The sequence below is a fragment of the Pempheris klunzingeri genome, chromosome 1, assembly GCF_042242105.1.
Source record: "Pempheris klunzingeri isolate RE-2024b chromosome 1, fPemKlu1.hap1, whole genome shotgun sequence".
NCBI classification, from domain to species: Eukaryota; Metazoa; Chordata; class Actinopteri; order Acropomatiformes; family Pempheridae; genus Pempheris; species Pempheris klunzingeri.
Window position 1 is genome coordinate 20,470,056 of NC_092012.1, and position 22,775 is coordinate 20,492,830.

Here is a 22,775-nt window from a genome sequence, read left to right on the forward strand (position 1 = left end):
CATACTGATGGTGAGAAGCACGGTGGTATAAAGTAATTAACTTTAGAACTGAAGAAACTTCTTGATTACTTCTGATTATTAAACAGTTTTAAAGCAAAATCAGACGTGGATTTGTTTCACAGAATCTGCTGGATGTCCCTCATTTATGACTAGCATGTGTGTGTTACTGTACTGTGGTTTTCCTTTCACATGTCGGTGTGCATTCATCATAGTATGTTGCTCATATGTTGTACCTGTAACTTTTTTATGCTCAGAGTCCATATTGAAAAGTCAAAGTGCTGCTACCTAGAAGAATCTGATGTGAAATGTGAAATATTGTCATCTATTGAGTATATAAATATATGCAGTACCGTCAAGATGTTGTAAAAAAAAAAAAAAAGTAGCTTGTTAACATTTCAGAATGTAGAGAAAAACCATTTGATTCCTTGTAACAACATTTTGACTTTTATAAAACACACTGACGTAGTGAAGCAGTACTTGTTATCTACACAAGAGCAGGTTGGTTGTTTGTAGTCAACATGAAAGTTGATAAAATGTTAAATGTTAAGTCAATAAATGTGACTGCATATGTATGTGTGTGTGTGTGTGTGTGTGTGTAGTGTTCCCTCAGCTCTACATTAGACATAATCCTGTGGGTAATAACATGGCCTCTGGTGTTTGAGTACAGTGCAGGTTGAGTGTCTTGCTGAAGGACACCGCAGAGGGCCTGATGTTGACATCTCGTCTTACTCCATCAACACCGCTAAAGAGAACCTGTACTTACACCAGAGCAAAACCTCTGGAGCAGAAAACCACAACATCAGATTGACACAGGTTTGTCTTTATTTAGTGACTGATTGATTGACAGTGTTGGACAGATACAGTCTGTGAACAGAAGCAAAGAGTGTCTGTTTGATGTGGGCTGGCTTTAAGACAGATTACATTGGAGAAGATCTAGGGTAACCAGGACCTGCTGGAGAGCCTGGCACTTTTTTTTACTGGCAGTTTGAATAGAAGGTAGGAATGGCAATCATACTAGCTTGCAATGTCATCACTAAGATTTGTTAACAGTGTTACATCCAGGTTGGGTTTGTGCCAATCTGTACCCACAAGCCAGAACTGTAACTGTGGTTGACAAAGATGGCAGTAAAATGTACTGTATCAATCAATCCTTGCACCACTACTGCCAGTGAGCTGGTAGCTACAGTACCTTGTGCTGACCCTGAACATTTTGTCTTTATTGTCTACGATTAAAAAAACCCAACAGGCCAGCCTCAACAATTAAAATATGTCTCAGAAGAATGCCAGTGAACAAATTCACCGGTCTTTCAATGAGTATCATTGATAGCGCTAATAGTACTTAATATTTGATTTTACAGAGAAAAATAAATATTTTTGACTTTGCATGAATTGTTACTTGACTAAGTTGTACAGTACTTCACTGAAACACCCTCCTGAGCCTGTAGGAGCATATAGAGTACAGTGAGTGACTATAGGGACGCGCTTTATTCAATTCCCCTAAACTTTCAGCTACTGTACACACAGTTTGGCCATTGTTATTCCACTGGTATCCGTGTTAGCACCACATTCCTGTTTCATGGCTGTTGTTGAGTACCTGGTAAGACTCACTGTGATGATGAGAGTAGCCAGCACTTTTTAAGACAACAAAAACTTATCAGCAGCTATGATTAGTACCAACAACAGGATTTCTACTTAGTAAAATACAAGTGCTCTTTGGACATATTTTACAGTAGAATACATTAGAGTAGAATAGGATTGTTGTCATAAATTAGACCAAATCTGCACATTCAGTAAGCAAATGACATGGCATTCCCTGCATGGTCGAAGTCCCTCTTAAGTCAAGTCCTGATGTGGTTTATTAAAGCCTCAACTATAGGACAGATACCCTCTGAGGAAGACGATGGCCTCCTCTGTGTGCCTTGTTATTGCAACAGTAACATGTTTCAACATCTCCCCATATAAAAATAAAATAAATAGCAACAGTGTACTGTATGTATAACATATCGTATTATATCTGGGCAAGATATTAAAAACTTTAAAGCAAAAATATTCCCTTTCATATCATTACACATTTATGCATCACCTCATATCCCTTTTATGGCTTGGTGCGCAAACAGTGAGTAGCCGACAGCACACAGCAGACACAATTTGGTGACTTTGGTCGAAAACAGTGTTTTTATGTCCCTGGCTGCCTCTACTGAACATGTTGCAGGAATAAATGTTTTTTTTCTGCAACACTTGAAAACTGTCTTGCAACTGTTGTTCTCTGTCTATTCTAACAGACTGCAGTTCTCAGAGGAATCCTCCAGATGGTGATAAGAAACAGCTCATGGGATCATTGCAGGAGTGTGTGGGCTTTCTCTGCCCTGCACATTTTTACAGGAGCTGAATGTGCATGTTTTACCTCTATGATAAGTTTTACCTCAGAAATCACAAAACTGCAAAACCCTTAAGACTCTGGGTATTGTTACAATGGTTAATAAAACATTATCTAACTATAGCTATCTCCTTCCCGCTCTGTCTTGTGGACACGCTACAGCAGCTACTGGAGTGTGATACATTGACTGGACTTACTGGTTTGATTCAGGAGGAAAGGAGACAAGGGGGAAGAGCAGAGGGGAGGAGAGAAGGGAGAACATAGAGAAGAAGGGAGACAGAAGAGATACTTTCTATTTACTGTTCAGCTCCTGCCTCAGCCGACAGCCTACGGCTGTGATGAGTGCAGCTCCTTTCCCGCTGCCGTCCTCTGACAGCAGGAAGTTGACGTCGCACTGAGGAGCCAGTTCATTTACTGTCTGTTGCATGATCTTGGAGAAACTGGACAGAGACAAAAGATTTCACACAACATTAACAGGGATGCAATGAACGTTGTGCCACATAGAAAAAAGAGCCAGTTGAAATGTAACAGTGAGAGGATTTGGCTCTAAAACTACAGTGAGTGAGACCAACTGTTCCATGATTAACAATTAGCACATGCAGGAGCCACAAAGCTGGTCAGAGCCGTCTGCCTATGTAACCTTATCATGAATGATATTTCTAGTTATGGTGAACCAACTGTTGACACATCATGCACTTACTAAGTTCACGACTGAAGCATGATGGAACATTATGTGCATGAATAATGTACGAGTAATGTCTTCTACAGGCCATGAACCTTTCTGGCTCAGTGTTTAGAAAACGATCAAGTCATCATTAGTTTTTAATGAATGGGCCATCAGGTTCTGAAAAGAATTCTCATCGTTACATTATTTGACATGACATTACATTTGTATATCAGACCAGTGCCTGTGATTAGCAGCTCAGGACAGAACTTTTCCTTTGCAGAAAAAATGTGTTGCCTCTTATATGCATTTATCAACTGTAGTGATTTCCTACCAAATGCTTTGGAAGGCTTGACGTCAACAGCAAGTCAAATCTATCATGAGATGTCTGTGAAAAACTGTTGGGACAAATTTTAAAAAGTAGCAGACAAAGACAGAACGGCCTGCAGCTTGTTGTCCACAACAGGTTCAACCTGCCTTTGTTTGGTTTAGTCTTCTGCACAGTCATCCCACCCCAGGGACATTGTAGTTTGTCTCAAGTGTTTACATATGTTTTCTGAAAGCACACCTCATATTGTCAAAACTCTACACACTAATCCAAAGTGTCCACTCAAAACAATGTTATATCTTCTCAAAATGGCATTTTTCTCACAACTGACCCACACATACCATTATATGAGCAGACATTTCTAAGAATCAACTGAACACTCACGCGCTCAAGCACTAGTATCAATGTCGTATCAGACTTATGCCTTTTCCATAGCCAGCCTGTACAATAGGCTGTTGTAAAAATATGTTAAATGTCTAATGTTTTTATAATCAAATATAAAACACAGCACCTCCTCAACATTGCCAAACAGTGAGGGAACTATCGCTAACATGGCGAATCCAGATCTGAAAAGCTTCTACTATATCTGCGAATGCATCGTCCATTGATTGCAAAGGAGGTATACACATGAGGAAAGGGGCTGCAGAACTTCCATGATGGAAGATAACTACTGACTAACATGGGTGGTCACTGAACCAGCTGTGGACCATGACTGACCACATAGGTCAACCAAAGTGAGCCGAATCTCAGAGATTATGGCTCTCCTTCCGAAATGTGCAGGTATTTCGGTATTTGGTTTTGTGTGATCAGTTACAGATGAAATCAGCTCACTGTGGATGTAGTTTGTAGAGTGTCCCGTCCACCCCTACAGTGATGTTCAGATGGGCCAGTCCTCGGTTCTCCCTGATCTTATCGACCACGGCCGCCATTCCTGCCCCACACAGCTGAGCTGCACGCCGTGACACTGCTCCGCAAACCTGTAATAATGAAAACCATTGTCACGGTTGCAACACTTCCAGTAACAGACTGTACCTGCACAGTTTGCTGAACCAGAATATATCATATCACTCCACAAACACTGAAAACAAATATAACTTAACATGCCCGTTTGTGCCTGCCTCTTTCACAAGACAAGTGTGATAAAGTATTGTGTCCACAGTGGCCACTACATACAGTCAGCTGCCAGTTTATAAGTACACTTACACAACAGTGTTGCAGTATATTCTACTTTTATGATAAAAATTTGAAAAACACATCTGAATTTAATTTAATGTGTCTCTCTATGCCTTACCTCTTTGACTATGATACTGTCATCACAGGTGCTGTCCAGCCCCAAGTGTTGCAGGATGGATCGCACCTGCAGCAAAGCCAATCTGTCGCTGGAGAAAGACAAAAACATAAAGACTGAACCATTAGCAGAAGGGAAAGGAAAGGATAAGAACATCAGTAGCCAGCGAGATAAGCAAAGATGATTTGTTGCAGAAGATGTTTTACAAGGGGACTAATGAAGTGCACCCTACTGGCACTTTCACAGCCTGGCAAGACAAGAGTCCAAAGAAGACCAAAGAAATGCAGTTTCAATCCTCTAAACTTAACAAACACAAACACGCTGCTCTTGTTTTACCTCTCTATCTGTGAGAGGAACTTTGTCTCGAAGATGCCTCTCGTCTTCAGGGTTTCAGAAATCTGCCCTCTGAATAGGAATCCTCTCTTAGTCATATCTATCAGGATGTTCCGCACAATTTCACCAAGATACATGCCGCTGCACATTTTCTCATATCTGAAAAGCATAAAACAGACACATAAATAGAAGCTCATAGCAGCAGTAATAGCTGGGATTTGTAAGGACACTTGTCCAGGAAATACAGGTGTGTGTGTGTGTGAGAGAGAGAGGGGGGGGATTTTAACCTTTGTTTGCCTGGATTGAGGGAGAAGTCATCCACAGCGCGGTCGTACTCTGTCCTAATGTCGTCAAGGCATCCACTGTCTCCAAAAGCCCCCCACTCCATATTGACACACATGCGTCCGTCGTCTCCTTCTATCATCTCAACGTTCCTCATCTCCTCCATGTAACATGCATTACTGCCAGTGCCTGCAATCAGACACACGCTTTTAGACGGACAGAGCACAGAAAACTGATTATTTATCAAAATGAGTTGGTAAAAAAAGGAAACTAACCAGCAATGAGTCCAATCTCACAGGTGGGTTCTTCATAAGCACAGGTCATCATGGTTCCCACTGTATCGTTCACTATGGCCACTACATCCAGGTCAAATTCCTGCAGGGGAAACACATAATGTCATGCATCATCACAGTGGACACACAGCACACAGTTTAACAGAATGATTCTGTTCCTCATGTTCTACCTCTCTCCTCTTAATGGCCTCCCTCAACAGTCCCACCACATCTTCTCCTTCACAGTCTGTTGCCTTGAAGCCCTTGGTCCATGTCACTAGGATGCCCTACACACAAACACACACTTGCTGCTTTAAAAGTTGATATTTTGAAAACATTTTGGGGCAAAATGAACAGGTTCGGTTTCGAGATGCAGCTGATTCAAGCTAAGAGAGAGCCGAGACGAAGGCAGAGTCGTGCACTCACAGCGTCCAGGCTGGTCTGTCGGCACGGGAATGAGAAGGTGAAGCCCAGAGGAAGACGAGCGTTCTTCATCCCCATGTAGTCCAGGAAGTCGCTGATACACTGCACAATGTGATCAAACAACTGGGAGAAGAAAGATGAGACGACATGTGAAACTACAGTGTTTAAATCAACAACATTAGTATTTTTACTGTTACTGGCCAGATTAATATTATATCTGGCAATTTTATCAAATAATTCTACCTTCATAGGATCCAAAAATTAAAAAGACACTGGATAAACTCAAATCGGATTTTATAGAACACATAAATTAATTGTTATTTGACTGAGGATGTAGCATTGGAATTTACTCATTTTAGAGGTGTAATCATAGAGAACTGTTCTATAATTTGACTGGTCTGCAGGCGATACAGAGCCCTAACAGAGAAAGGTGGAAATTAGTGGACCACTGTTCATTTTTTCAGGCAAGTAACCCAGACCATAATCACAAAGGTAAAAAAAAAAAGAAGTCATAGCACATATGTCACAGCAGATATTATGCACTGGAAACACGTTATGAAATCACTGACTGAGGTGTGGCCTGAGGAGCAGCATGCTTTGAATCTAATACAGTGTTTAAGTTAAAGCTTAAAGTTACTGGGGGCAGACACTATTCAATATGCACTACATCACTGGTCAATTACTCTAGACAGATAACTATTCTCTTCATTTATAACTATTGCCTACAGCTCTCTGCCTAATTTGAGGACTAATTAGACCCCTGCTCAGACTGTAGTTGGACATGGATATGGTGGAAATTATCACTAAATTGCACATACTTTAAAAATAATAAAAAGATACACGTTGTCCCATAGCAGAGTGGGCATAGTCTTAGCCAGAAGTCTAAATAAGCAAAATAAGCTAATTCACAATAACATAGTGCCATCTCTATTCTGATTTTGTTGTCCTGTGTTCCTCAGGAGGAAGATAAACAGTTGGAAGAGGTTGAGTGAGGCTATAAAGGCTAAAGGTGACAGACAGGATTAGCTCCAGCCAGTGCACAAGTTAAAATCTATGATTTAAAGTCTCTCTACTCAATGCTAATCTCAACAAATCAACCTCTATTTCTGTCAACCTCAGAGCCAGCTGTGACCTCCTACCTGACTACCCTCATCTTTACAGTACCACCAAGGTATCACCAGGTGAAGTTCAATGTTACACACCCATCTTCCTTACTTCCACTCAAAGGCAATATATGCACGGCTTCAGTCACTTTAACTCTGAATAATGGGTCCAATGGCAGCTGGAGCTCACCTCCTCCCCTGTGCCCTGCATCACTTCCAGGGGAATAGCATAGATCTTGTTGTGCATCTCCACTGTTCTCCTCTTGCCAGAACGAATCTTGACCAACAGAACTCTGAAGTTGGTTCCTCCTAAATCCAAAGCCAGGAAGTCACCATGCTCTGGATAACAGGACAAACAGATCGATCAATAACATAGAAACCACAGCTCAGACTTTTTTCACATACATGTTTTATATCATTCACATGCTAAATCTGCAAATGCATTTTGGTACCCTACGTCCAATCATGGTGTCCTTGCTTAGTTTACATAGTATGTTCTCCCTCTAAAATGATACTGTTGTTGTAATATTATGACCAGATTTTAAAAGTTGCCAAAAAAAAGTCACAACAGAAAGGTGGGTGTGATGTTTCAGTGATTACAGATCATCAGTGGCTGAGGGCTCTGTCAGTCACAGAGTGGTGTGACATGGTGTGAACCAGCTAATGAGCGGCTAAGCTGCTGAGTAATGATCTCAGGATGCGTGCGCACACGTGTGACTCTTAACCATCAGGAATCAGCGCTCAGAGAGCACACGCACGTGTGTGTGCAGGTGCAGTCAGAGATTGTGCACACAGACGTACACACACATGAACGTGTGTCTGCATGGCTGTGTGTGTGTGTATGTGTGTGTGTGTGGGGGTGTGTCTGTCACCGGTGCCATCAGGAGTGCTTTGTACAAAGGTTGGCAGCATCTTGACGGTCGCAGAGTCCTGAGTGCTCTTTGAAAGGCCATTTTGGATCTCTGTCCTCATTCGCTTCTTAACCTGGAGACATAAAGAATATTTTGAATAGTGAGAAGTGTACACACACACACACACACACACACACACACACACACACAACTACAGTATCTCGCTCTCTCTCACCTCCAGCAGTTGCTCAGTTGTCAGGCGGAATTCGGACAGTGTTTGGGCAATTTGTCGTGATTGGTCGGCGAGTCGGTAGGCCACAGCTGTCACCATGGCTGCTCCTTTTCCACTGCCACTCTCTGATAGGAGGAACCGAACATCGGAGTCTGGAACCAAACGACGGACTGTCTTATGAAGACGACGTGCATATCTGATACGGATGGAGGAGAGTTTAAGTGCTGAATTTAGAACATTTTTAATAAGAAATGTGGTCTTCTTTAGACAGTATATACAAACAAACACCTGACAGCAGCTCTCAATGATTTTTTGAGGAGCAATGAGATTCATACAATCAAAAAGATAAGAAAACAAATGAAAGTGCTGATAGAACATATAAAACAAGCAGAAATTCTTACACTTTAATCTTATCACTCACTGTGGATGCATCTTGTATAGAGATCCATCGATGCCTACAGTGGTGCGGAGTCGAGCCACACCTTTGTTTTCCTTAAGCCTCAGTAGAATGCCTGCCAGTGTGGCAGATATCAGGTTGGCAGAGCGGAAAGACACAATGGTACAAACCTGGGGGAGGACGGGAGGAGGGAAATCCATCAAGCAGCACATCCAAACTTACTCAACTGAATAAGATGAACAAACCTTTCATTTTATGTAAAGTCTGTTTGGATGCTACACCAGAGCTCTGAAACCTAAGATATGTTGGAAAAACATGTATACATTTATATGATCATGTTTCCAATTGAATGCATCTGAACAAAAGTGTTAAAATACACCACAACTACTAAAAAAAAAATTCATACACTTTAAATAGTTTGTTTCAAGGTACTACATTATATTGAATATACTGAATATACTTTAACCATGTATCGTTTCCTTTATTTCAGAGGAATCTCTAAAAAGAAGGATTCCAAAGACTCAAGTGCCATTTCAGCAACTATACACACATGCTGCACAGCGATGCAGTCGTCAGTTGAAGGCTCCACACCAAGTCTGGTTAAAATCTCTCTGGCCTTGGACAACCCCTCCTTACTCCTAAACAGGACAGAGACAGAGACAGAGAGGCTTTGACGGACTACAAATATATATGATTTCAGCTTTATGATTTAGTTTCATGTAACTATGGAAGCTGAGAACAGTCGTGCTTGCAATTATTTTTTTCATGCCATGATCTCGTGATCACAAGTTAATTACTTCTTTATCTCAAGAAAAAGAGCTTTGCTATCTCGAAATAACGAGAGAATCAACCAGTTATTATGAGAAAACAGAAGGTTGTTGTATCCTTACTTATAATGTTTATCAAAGAAAAGAAGCGGCATACTAGCATGTGTGAGTGGAAAGACAAGTAGCCAGATAATAATGTCCTATTTAACAGGAGAAAGGATCAGAGAGAAGCACTTATTACTGTTCAGACAGGTCACTGAAGGCTGAAGGCGTGAAAAAGCATTCTCTGGGGGTTAAGCTGAAAATTTCATTATTGACCAACTCATCACACTGTAGCCTACTTCAGTCAATATCTACTACAGGGATTCTGTGTCTGTTAGAGATAACATTCAGATCAGTGCTGACAGTCATGACATGATCTTAAACCCTGAAATCAGGTGTGTGTTAAATGAACCACACACTCATTTTTGAGTTGTCCAGAATTATCCCGTGATCGAGAGAAAACAAAAGTCAATTTCTCATGATAAATTATCTCTTCATCTTGAAAAATCTGCCTTTTGCTTTCTTGAGAAAATGAGAATAATCAGTTAACACCAAAAAAAGAGTTTTATTATCTTGAGATAATGAAAATAGTTGTGATTTCGAGATAATGACATTAAAATAAATTATTGCAAGCACGACCTTTGCTTTGCGCGAGGCTGTAAACAGCTAGTGTGGCTTTTTATACCCAGGGGAATGTTGGAAAGAGTTGTGTTTAATGTACCCTGCCTTTTACAATAAAAGAAAATTAGAATATGTACATTAACCAAGTCTAACATAAATACATAAAATGAATAATCTATTTGACAGCTGGTCTCATTCAGCCACCACACTCACATCCATCATTCTTTAAATTGCGTGACCAGATTGTCTAGGTTGTCTTGTGGCTCCCTTTAATAAAAATGCATGAAACTTGAATGTGTGACTCACTTTTCTATGGCTGAGATATGTTTGGTCTCAAACTTCCCCTTGGTGAGCAGCTCAGGGGTGATCCTCCCCTCGAACAGCAGGCCCTCTCTGGCCATCTTCACCAGGATGAGACGAACCAGCTCCCCCATGTACATACCACTGACCATCTTCTCAAATCTATGGCAGAATGAAAGAGAAACGTTAAATATCCTGAGCGTTGGATAAATCTTGCTGTACCATACTACCACACCATGAAGTCGAACCTTTTCTATTTGCTTGTAAATTCAGAAGAATAATCTATAATCAATGTGCTGATTCAGACGCTGCACGCCTCATGGTGGGACTACAGGCATCTCACATTTTTATAAAAGCAGGCTTTGCCAAAAACAGTGGCAGAGAACCAACAAAGAGCATTTCCTTGTTCTCTGCTCGTCATGTTAACAGAATGCAGGACCTCTGTGACTGCTTGTGTAGGCAGCAAACATGCAGGATAGCAAACATTTATCTAAAGATGGAACAGCAGGGGGTACATCACTGCGATCCTGTACGATCCTTTAGTGTGATGTTTATAGGTTTTTTGTTTTAGTCTAAATGCATAAACAGCAGGGTGAGTATCTGGCAGATAATCATCAGCTGATTCTGTGGTTCCCTCGCAGCTTAAAAAGCAGCTTTTACTTTATCTCCGGGATGAACGAGGCTGTCACGGTTTTAGTTTAACGTACAGCTGTTTGCCAGGGTTGAGAGAGCCTCGGTCTATCTCTCTGTCGAACTCTGTCCTGATGTCTTCCAGCCTGCCGTCGTCTCCGAAGGCTCCCCACTCAGTGTTCACACACATCCTGCCCTCGTCTCCCTCCACCAGGTCGATGTGACGCAGCTCCTCCATGTAGCACGCATTGGTGCCAGTGCCTAAACACAGACAAATGCACATCCTAACAGTTAATCATTTCTATTTTACTTATTAGATGTATCCATTAAACTGCTTACAAATATTTGTTATGCACACACAGCTGTTTTAATATTAGTTTTATCTAATTTGCTGCTTATTTGACTCCCTCGACCATTCAAATGCACACTGTTATCAAAGATTATCACACTGTACCAATGATAATGCCGACTTCACAGCGCTGGTCATCAAAACCACAGGTCATCATTGTTCCCACAGTATCATTCACGACTGCCATGATGTCAGCATCATAGTCCTGAGACAAATCAAAGCACACACATTAAGCAAGTGTTTGGACAGCTGTGGTTGATCTGTGCCATTCTGCATCCCAGTTTGACTTTCACCAGATTCCAGATTATGGAAAAACAAGTTGATAACTTCAGACAACAGAACTGAAGTGTGAGCGAGCATGAAACAAAAGATAAGACTCACTCCTCGTTTCTTAATGGCTTTGTTGAGCAGCGTGACGACGTCCATTCCCTCCACTCCGCTGGCCTTGAAACGCTTTGTCCATGTTAACAGAAAGCTCTGGAGGCAAAGAGAGAGAGAGTCAAGTGTGCAAAGGAAGCAGATAAATTTGATGCGTAATGGAGACTGTGGCATCTCATGTAAATGGACTGCATAACAATCTTCAGATATTTGAATAAGAGAAGACTAAAAAGTGTCTCTGTCACATAGAAGTTAACGGAGCAGAACCCTGAGCAGTTGTTCAATTAGTTGATCTATCTATTCATTTTCCATTTTGTCTTACCTCGTCTAGTTTGGTCTGCTGGCAGGGGAAGGAGAAGGTAAATCCTACTGGGAGTTTCTTGTCTTTGATGTTGTGTTTTTCCATGAAGTCACCGAGACACTCTGCCACATGGTCAAACAGCTGGAGCAGAGGTGGAGAGAGGAAGAGTTTGTCTCAGGTTGTGCTGTGTGTGTGTGTGTATGTGTGTGTATTTCAGTACAAACACCTACTCTTGTTCCACTGCCGTGAATGATGTCCTCTGGCGTGTCGTAGATTTGACTCTCCATCTGAACGGTCTGTTTCTTCTCATGGCTCACTCTGACGCGGAGGATCCTGAAGTTACTGCCTCCCAAATCCAGTGCAATGAAGTCTCCCTTCTCTGTACATACAGACAGAAAAAGTGGGAGGACAGGGTAACGTCAATTTGGAGTTACATAATTTAACATTTTAACTTGTAGCAGATTCTTCAATAAATGATATTCTACAAGGTTTCAGCATTGGCTTTCTAGGTTGTGGACATTACTTAAGAACACACATCCAACTACTGAGGTCTTGAACTGGGAAGACATGCATGCATTATCAGTGCGTCTTCCTTCTGTTAGCTTAGCAAACAAATGCCGCTCTCACTGCTACTCTACCATGAATGAGTGTGACACATGTGTGGTCTATAAGCAACATGGGGAAGAAGCAGTGTATGGAAAGTTAAAGCTGTTTCATCTTCTGTTGTTCTGTTGTTTTGTTGTTCTGTGTGTGTGTGTGTGTGTGTGTGTGTGTGTACACTGTAGATTTGCTTACATTTTTTGTGCAAGCTGACCTTCATGTATAATTATTAGTCAATGATTGCCCAACCCCACAGAGGCATTCTAGTAGCCACATCACGTGGGCTACAGCTCATCCAAACTGGTGCTTTGTGTGTAAAGTAAACTTTGTCCTTATTGTACATCTGGGAATAAACAACGGACCTAGAGATTCACCAAACCCATTGTTTCCTTTTATTTAAACTGATCATGTTGTTTAAGCAGTGAACAGATGTGAAGTAATCATTATGTCTTAAACATTGTAAGTAGTTATTTTGTCCAATAGAAATAAGTGATTAAGAGCGTTACTTATTCAAACTGTATATTTAGTAGTGAGTGCTGACTGTAGTGTATTCGTTTTGTCTGAAATAGGAACATAATTGGTTTATAGCTTTCATTGCTTATCATTGCTCATTAGTGATAGGACTCAGAGAGTGTACTGACCTTTGATAAGAAGTGATAAACCAGGCAGTACCCTCTAACTCATTGCACATACAGTCTGTTTTCTTCTTATTACTGTTTCCTCCTATTCCTTAGTGATCTGGTATTTATTTATTTATTTTTTTTAAATCAGCTAGCTTTCACCACAACTACACAGTTACAAAAGTACTAACAAGATGTCTGTGTCCCTATACTTTCATTGCCAATAATTGTAGTCAGTGATTAACAAAGTAGTTATAATTTCAATTACACAGCAGTGTAATTTCATATTATTTTGATAGTGTTGCATCTTTTTGTGCAGATGGGAATGCTCGGGCAGGTCAGGAGTGCAGAGTGACTGATAATTTATCTGAAAGGAATGTAAATGAAGCAGACACAAGCAGTAAAACATATTTGGCTCTCTTGGCTTCTCTTCTGAACAACAGGATGGTTACAATCATGGTTTTAAAAGAATGTAAAGACATACAAAACTTCTCTAATTATCTTAAATGATCGGTTGTTATTATCTATGTATGTATTCACCACAGATTATTGATAACTGATTATCAGACTAATTCCTGCTCTCTCTGACCAGACACAATAACGATCCCATAATATAGAGTAATACATTATGTTTAATCATTTGTAAGAAAATAAAGAACTGACTTTCGCAGTGAATGTCTTCTGTAACATTGGCAGTATGGATTACTGCTAACTACTGTTTGTAAAGGACACAGAGAGAAAGAGAAAGAGAGAGAGAGGGAGAGAGACATTATAATTCAGCTGACTAAGGAAATAAATGTGACGGACGGACATTCTCCTCTCCAGGTACAGCACGTACAAGATATGAAGAGGTTCTGACTCATACAAGGGCAGAACAACTGCAGTAGGATAAAGTAATACATGGCAGACATTGACATAATGACAGGGAGAGAGCGGGAATGATAATATCTAAGTGCAGAGTATACATGAGGGAGCAAGAGAGCTCAGGTTCCAGATAAGGAGTGAACAGTGTGGTATTTCTACCACATGAACAACATCTTTGGGTCTGCATGTTTTTTTTCCCTTTCAACAAAAACTGTCTGTAGGGACTCTGATCTAATCCAACTGGTGTATTTAGCAATGAGACTCACAGCAACAGGAAGCTTGGTTTAGACCACAACACTGGCACTATAAAAGGCTCCTCTCATCCATCCATCCATCCATCCATCCATCCATCCATCCATCCATCCATCCATCCATCCAGTCCTCGTGTCTACATGACTCAGTTTAATATTTCATAAGTAAAGTATTTTGAACACAACTCTACCCAGACCTGAGAGGTATTTGTCAAAATGAATTCTATTTAGCTTTTGTTACAGAATAGTCCTTTCTGTCTCTGTAATGCCAGTACCTTTACATAAAGCTGAGGTAGACGACATACTGTGAAAAAAAATAAGAGAAAGTAGATGAAAGACCAAACTTTTCTTATGTTACAAGTCCTTTTAGTAGATCATTTTGGGTTTGATGAAGTATTCTTTCGGAAGAATAACTGATTGTGCAGCCTAATCTTTGCTGACACTTAAAGTGACAGAATAGGGCAACAGGTTTCGATACTGACTTCATCAGTACATTACAGTAGGGGTTAGAGGCACCGACCTGAGCCATCGGGGATTGACCGCACAAACGTTGGCAGCATCTTCAGCGCAGCAGTGGGGTTCGTGTCTCGACCCAGTCCTTTGGTCAACTCCCTCCGAAACCGCTGCATGATTTCCAGTAACGTCTCATCAGAGAAACGCATGGAGTACAGGTACTTATCGATCTGAAAATAAGCGTCAGAAAAAAGCACAGAACCTTAACTGTGAATCAGAGCCACAAAACAAACATTTTCATGTTGCTTTACTGCAGAATGACTGAATGAAATGCTGGACAGTTCCTTGATTACACCTATCATGCTGTGGTCATATTGCACAGTGAGAATCTAATAAAATCATCAGTGTGACACACTGTTAGACCAGGAAGTTCTTTGCTTGACTTTATTATGGCTTTGATGGGAATGATGCTAAGAAGGTCTCTGACAAATAAATTCCAGGGGAAATCTGGTCTGGTCAACGTGACGGAAACAGTTGTACCAAACCCACAGATAAAGCACATCTAGGTGTGTCTTAACACAATTATCAGCACATGTGGACATACTGTATACCCTGAGCCGTCAGACTGCCTGTTGAAACTGCCCACTGTGTAAACTGTAGCAGATACAGCACACAACAGCCCGAGCGGTCTGGCCTTTCAGGAACAGGATGTTGAATAAATCCTGTTGAAATCCATTGTTGCATCACAGTCAGAGCAGAATATTACAGACACATCACCCTGGTTAAATGTCGTGTTCATTATGACCTGCCCCATAAAATGACAAGGAGTTTGAGTGGGATTAACTCTTCAAGAGTTGCTATAACTGGATTATCATCAGTCGGTTTCATAACACCAGACTACCAGAATATGTGGGATACTTTTAAAAATACTCACACAGGGTCAGTCCAGTTCACGGTCACATAAGCAATTATTGCTCATTGCAACAAACGTCAGACTGGAGTGCTGTACCTTCCTGTTTTAGGTGTCACACATTAACTGCATTTCCTGAACAATCCTGGTCTTTGGTAACTGGTTCAGGACAATGCCAGCTTGGGTGGGCGTGTGCTTACAGGAACTGAAATGGATTTCACAATAGAGAATATACTGTACGTTTGCTGACTCTAAAGGACAAATCCAGTGTTTTTTATGTAAAGTCGACAATCAGCAGACGTTTACCTTCTTGTATATAACACCACATTTAAGTAAGCACACGCTGAAATAAAACTGTTTATGCAACATAGCTGCAGAATGTGAGTCAGGGGTGTGATATGACTCTCCAGACATTGCAAATCTTCATTATGGCTTTCATCATACATTTATCATGCGGGCACAGATGAGTAGATTTGATAAACATTAATGATCTGCTGTTTAACCATAAAGTCATGTTTGAATAGTATAAACAAGTTGTGAGTCAACATGGAGGGAGAGTCACACACATGAGGAGAAGACAGGCCAACTGTTTATCAGTGCAACTACTCCGTAGGTGTTACATTCCCTATATTCTGTCTAAAAGAGTCTCAATGCTGAGCACTCATTAGCACATGGTCTTGTCATACAGGAGCCCACACATGAGTACACGTGACCTCACAACCTCGTCATACACACATATATGAGTAGTGTTAACATGCTGGACTGCACCGATTTTACACCAAAGTCTAGTCTGTGGTTTGAAGAGGCATTTTAACTGGACTGACATGTTGGTGCTTGTGGATTCCCAACCCTCAAGGCACTACGGCTTGCCCTCAGCATGCGTTTTTTCAATTACACCATAGACACACACACACACACACACACACACAAACAAACACACTCCCCCTTCTCTCCATGTTTCCCTACACACACAAATACTGCACCTCCTGCTACCCTGAACCACATGCACGGGCAAACTAAATGTATGACAGGATACCAATATATGCATATTAAGCAAGCAGCATTACCAAATAATTCCTCAAGCTGTTAAAGACTTGTTGATATAAAGGACTTTCTTTAAATGAAAATTACTTTTGCCAGCTTGAGTTGTCCAAGGTCATGAGTGCTTGCAAGTCCAAACCTTGGGAATCTGTCCCATCATTACCATTCATCCTGCATGATGTTAAAAAGGCTTCAACTCCACTGATTTTACACATCAAAGTTTACATATGTTATGGGTTACTGCTGCATGTGTGAAAAAGGTTGTATAAAGCCATTTGTTGCTAATTTGCCCCAAGTGATGTCACTTGAGTTAGTGTCAGTTGGGGCTGAACATTACAACATTGAAACAACAAGTGTGGAGTTAGCAAGAAGTGACCTCTGTAGCCGAATGCTGATCTCTGCATTAGCCTTTACTAAAACATCTCAGGGAGTGAAGAACTTAAACTTGTATTCATTTAGTGCAGGTCCTGTGCACCAGTCTAGCTCTCAGCTGAGGTAAACGGATCCATTCTGGTTTGACACTGCAACACAGTGCTCTGTGAACACTGCCTACCCATCCTGCTCATCCCAGCTGCCACTCACTGCTGCTCCCTTAATGGGAATATTCCTCTTATCACCCCTTTGCCTCTTCCTGTTCTGGTTTGTTTTTAACCCTTACTGATGATGGGAACTGTGCGGCTGAATACACTACAACTGTACCGTCATTCATACATAGTGTTTTCACTTATGGCACGAGCGTTCTTGACTGTGTTGTCAGTGAAGTCACCACTTTATATTTAGAATATGTGCACTTGAATAACTAACTTAGATTCTTATCTAAACAGCCTCATTAACATACACATATCTTACTAATCAGCTAATTGAATGAGAATGCATTCCTAGTAACAATGAGCAATAAGTAACAATGTGTTCCTGCTGACCAGACTGCTACAAAAGGGGAGGATTAAAAGCATGCATTGTCCACATCAAACTACGTCTAAAGTCTGTTCCTGCTGCAGGAAAGAAATTAGCATCCCTGTACTATGAGTCAGCACTCTGCAGCTAGAAACCATGCTGAAGCAGTTTATTATAGCAGGGCACCATCTGATCTCACATAGCTCCAATGAATATCTCTACTGTGGGTTGTAGAGAAAATACAGTGTACAATGACAATGATTCATCTTCGTCTTCCTTATGAGACTTCATTTTCTGTATTTAATTTAATTTAATCAAATTCTTTGGGAGTTTCCAGTTTTTTTTCAATCATTTTGAGCAAAGTGACATTCCCTGGTGAGGTGACACCAGGCCTCTGCTCTGCACGCATGCAAAGGGCATGTTTACCCCTCAACACACCTCTGGCACACAACTTTCTCTGCCGCCGCCTGGAGCTTGGTTCAAGTTATAGGAAGAGATCACACTCTCACTCTGCCTGCCCCTCCTTCCCGCTTCCCTCCTTTTCTCCTTCTCCCTCTCCTTTCTGTTTGCATTCCTCTTCTCAACAATGCCTTGCTCTCCTCTTCACCGAGGGATAGTTTGAGGAAACACTGAAACCTGACTCCATTGTGTATGGACGTGTGCACGGTGTTGTGCACACACACACACACAGCCTCGCCATGTGGAAAAATACTGTCCTCTACACTACCCTCTCCTGCACCTTTCCATCTTACATCACACACACACAATCATTGCTTTGGATGCCCGCTTACAGCCCACAGTGTATCATTGAGTACAGTCAAGGACACTGCAGTGGACTGAGTGAAGAGGAGATGCACTCAGCTGACTGAAACTCTTTGACAACAGCAGACACACAGAAAAGAGATGCTTTGTTAGTTGTTCAAATCTTCAGCCGTGCGTTTTCTAAATTCAACTAAAGAAGTTGTCGTGGAGGCCTGGACAAACCCTGATCTTTGAAAAGCTACACAACAGCAACACACCTAGCACTGTGTGCGGGTGAGTGTGGGTGTATTTGTGTGTAAGCCTCCTCCTCCTGTCACCTATGGTCACATGGTTCAAAGCTGGCCTATTTTAGGGAGGCAGGGAGAGGAAGAGAGCAGGAGTAAGGAGGGAGGGAGATGTGTTGTATTACAGCAGATCCTGGCTGCTGATAAATGTCTTTTACCTTTACAGACTGTGATTTGACTCTGGGCGCACCTGAGAATGACAGCTTTGTGTGTCGCCTTGTGCGAATAAAGGTTGCTCAATTTCACTGCACTCAGCAGAGCTACGGACAGAGAAGAAAATGGAGGAAGGAAGTGTGGTGGCTGTGAACTTTTATGTAGGAAAAAGAACAGTGTTCTGCAGAATCTGCAGCCGGTGATGACATGCGACATCATCAGGGGGCGACCTTAAAGGGACCTTGCGCCACATGTGAACCATAAAGCACACGTTGAGTCATGGCTTTGGAATAAAGATCAATTTTACTGAGATGTGATTAAGACATTACCACAAGTGTAGGAACATAGCCAAGCAATTACAAATACGATGACATAAATTGGTCCGAGAGTGGCTAAACTTCCTCTGACTCAGTTTTTTTAATGAGACTCCGTTAGTTTACAGGATGAAGCTATGCTTGTTTCCTGGCAACAATGTGGCACATTCACTCAAGACGTACTAGAAAAGTCCATTTCCACTGACACACACACACACACACACACACACACACACACACACACACACACACACACACACACACACACACACACACACACACACACACACACACACACACACACACACACACACACACACACACACACACACACACACACACACACACACACACACACTCACACACTCACTCACTCACTCACTCACTCACTCACTCACTCACCGCTCTAAGGGGGGAGTAGAACTGGTCCAGTGAGTTTTAAACCAGCAGTCTTACTGTGGCAGCTGTTCAGCTGGGTAGTTATGCAAGACACACATTCACAGTGGTCACCTCATGTCACTCTTCTCCTCTTTCACTTTTTCATAAGAAATCATGCTTTACACCTGACTGAAGGAAGCAACAAGACTCTGCTTTAGGGACTTATTTTCTCATTTATCTCACATTAATGGTACAGGAGATATTATAAGACATTAGCTGGCAGCAGATATGGAGACAAGTTCTTTGCTGCTACTTTTCTTAGTTGATTTTTCCCTTTTTGAGAAAAAGAAAGCACAGAGTACATTCCTAGGCTCATCGCAGCGATGATGATCATGTTAAAGGATCAGTTAACAGACTGCTGCAAAATGATTTAGATGCCTGTTGCTAAATAAAGGCCTCTTCGCCCTTTTTCCTCTTTCTAACATGTTTAACTCTGGGGAGAGAAATGAAAGCGTGAGCGTCACTTTAATGAGAACACAAAAGCAACTCTGCGACCTCTCACATAACTCTGCTCTTTCTTGTCAAGTGCTACCTTCTCATGCCTCTGCTAATCTGTCCTTTCAACATTGCCTCCAACTTCCTCTCTCCTCCTCTTCGCCACACCTCTCAAAACTTGCATCATGGCACCACTCACACACACGAGTGGTGTTGCCTTAAAGGTCTTACTAGACAAACACATCCCTGTGCTGTTTGTCACGTCTCACTGAGCCGGGATGATCTAAATCTTACTACAAAAACAAACCTCAGTGATTGTGGAATAACTATGAACACTTCTCTCCCGACATGCTCGACGTTTGATTCACTTCCTTAAAGAGATGTATCACATAAGAAACATTTCCTGACATGTAGTGTGCTGGAAAACCCCAGTCTTACAGCAAAGTTATGATGATGCCTGAGTACACTCAATGACCTCTACAAACACATGCTCCCCTGTCCCAGCCTCTGACTCTTCTTCACATCAGTCTCTCTCACTCTTACAAACATCATTTTACCAAATGGAGGCAGAAGAAACAGGAAGAACTCACCTTTTTAACCTGGTCATCCTTAAGCTCAGTGAAGTAATAGGCTAGTAGCTGGGCCGCAATCATCCTGGTCCTCTTTCTCTCTCACACACACATGCAGGCTCACACAAACACACACACACACACACTCTCGGTCCCACACACACCTACAGTCAGATGGAGGAAAATCCAAAATAAAAAGGTAAAAAAGAAAGAACTACACTAAGCTTTGGCTTTACTTTGTGCATGCAATCTGTCATACGCAGCAAGAGATATAAAAATATCTTAAATCCAATCTGGTGTGGTTTAAAATAGCCAGAGCTGCTTCATGCGGCTAAGATTCTCCGGCTCTTCTGTTTCTGTGCATGTGAGTGAAGCCAGGAAGCATGAGTGAGACAGCAAGTTTAACTGCAGGAGGCAGAGAGAGAGAGAGAGAAGCAGGAGGGCCAGAACATGAGCCCTGCCCACTATCTCTGAGCTCATTGGCCAGAGTGTGAGTGGCTGTGGGGGGGTGAGTGCCACATCCTCTTTACTGCAATAGGCTGGTCTGCTGACGCCTTGAAGGCAGACTCTGTGATGGAGGGGGTAGAAAGAGAAAGAGGGGGGGCTGCCTAATTAGGGAGGAGGAGAGGGAGGGATTGTGAGGGGGGGAGGGGCAGAGAGAGAGACAGGGAAGAAAGGTGGAGAGTGAATTTGGGTTTTACTGTTTCAAGGAAGTTCTAAAGTTGCACAGCATGCAGTGTGCCTTAATGAGAAGATGATTCACACAGTCGTAGAGTGAGTCAGAGCACTCATATAGAAATGATATGGTTTCATAATTGGGTCTCCTGTCAGAGATCAACAAACATGAAGAGTAGAAACATGTAAAGGAAACCATCTTGTCATATTATGTTGTTGTATTCTTAAGTGTCTTGCACCCTCAAAAGGCAAATGTCTTTTATCACCTTGTGTGCAAATTCAAAATGTATAGCCCTGCCTGTGGGTGTGTGTGACTGTGTCACAGCTTACACAATGCTTTACCTTCTTTCCATTTGTCTTTCTACTTATTAAAAGTGAAGAGTAATCCATACACTCATTCTTCTATAATTCAGGCACTCTCTCTCTCTCTCTCTGGCTCCTCTGTCCTTTCAGACAGACGTGACATCACTGTCACAACAACAGCTGTGAGTTGTCTGGACTGTAGAGAACAACCACAGACACAGACACACTGGAGGGACTGTAATCCTGTATACACTTAATATGAGGGCTGTGGAGTTAATTCCACCTTAATACCCCGTCTAAAAGACAGCAGTGTGGCAAAGTGAGTAGCAGGGACCGGTCCAAATCCTTCCTAATGTCCTTCAAGACATCGTGCACAGAGAATGCTGTAACTTATTCCGACTTGTGAATTCATTATGGAAAGGTTAAAGCAAAAATAAGATTTTAGTCAAATGGAAGCGAAAAGTGTTACTGATTTGTCTTTCTTGTCTTTCGGATGTTTAATTTAGTTTTTTCATGGTATTTCTGTTTTGTTAGCTGTTCACATAAAACACATCGTCAGGTCTACTGAGGTTGATGTTTCAGAGCAATTCAGTAAATAGAAAAACATCACCTCACATCAGCAACTGCTGTTTTTCATGCCAAGAGTCCTTTTCCCGACAATTCAAAAGACCAAAAAGTCTGTTCTTGATCCTGTGACTGATACATTTCTGCTACAGTGCAGGTCACTCCTCTTTAAAATCTTAATGGTATTAGTCCCAGCAGGTGTCGGTACATCATTTGCACATTGTTTACTGTGAAATGTTCACAGTGCAATCAAGTTAAGAACTAGATCCAGCAAAGTTGCCATGTTGGCAATTCCCTGACCAGCATCTAGTTAGTTTAGAAACTACAGAAAATTTTAACTAAGTTTCACTAAGGAGGAAGTCAGCACAAGAGATGAAGTGAGAGCAAAGAAAGGGTAGAAATCAATCTGTTCTACCTGCATCTCTCTCTCTTTCTCTCTCTTTAGTCTAAATTCTACATTATATGGTTTTAACAATTAGCCACCTGTTAGCATGTAAAGACTGCAGGAAACAATATTTCCTTAAATGACCATAAATGTTTATTATGTGTATTTTTTTGCTATAGTTAAATGTGTGTTAGGAAAAGCAGTGGAAGAACCAAAGTCAGATCCCTTGTATGTGCTCACATACAGCCAATAGCCAATAACAGCTGATCCTGACTCTGATTCTGACTCTGTTGACTTTCCTTCCTTCTCTCATTCCTCACAC

The 22,775-nt window shown here is 41.6% G+C and overlaps 1 protein-coding gene across 1 annotated transcript; it reads right to left on the reverse strand.

The window, feature by feature from the left end:
• Positions 1–804: 804 nt before the first annotated feature.
• Positions 805–20,895, reverse strand: hk1 (hexokinase 1). Its single transcript, XM_070840429.1, has 21 exons — positions 20,548–20,895; positions 14,794–14,956; positions 12,169–12,317; positions 11,960–12,079; positions 11,641–11,736; positions 11,365–11,464; positions 10,988–11,171; positions 10,287–10,442; positions 9,101–9,188; positions 8,575–8,720; positions 8,157–8,349; positions 7,943–8,054; positions 7,261–7,409; positions 5,971–6,090; positions 5,736–5,831; positions 5,548–5,647; positions 5,278–5,461; positions 4,994–5,149; positions 4,661–4,748; positions 4,201–4,346; positions 805–2,817 (listed from the first exon to the last, which is right to left on the reverse strand). The coding sequence occupies exons 1-21, from the start codon at positions 20,608–20,610 to the stop codon at positions 2,670–2,672; spliced, it is 2,757 nt and encodes a 918-aa protein (XP_070696530.1). The 5' UTR covers positions 20,611–20,895; the 3' UTR covers positions 805–2,669.
• Between the last annotated feature and the right edge of the window lie 1,880 nt (positions 20,896–22,775).

Excerpts from the sequence above, each read along its gene's own strand:
- hk1 (XM_070840429.1), bottom strand. The coding sequence starts at position 20,610 with ATGATTGCGGCCCAGCTACTAGCCTATTACTTCACTGAGCTTAAGGAT. Across the intron at positions 11,737-11,959 it reads AGCAGACCAAACTAGACGAG|AGCTTTCTGTTAACATGGAC; the intron begins GTAAGACAAAAT and ends CTTTGCCTCCAG. Across the intron at positions 10,443-10,987 it reads CTCAACCCTGGCAAACAGCT|ATTTGAGAAGATGGTCAGTG; the intron begins GTACGTTAAACT and ends ATTCTGCCATAG.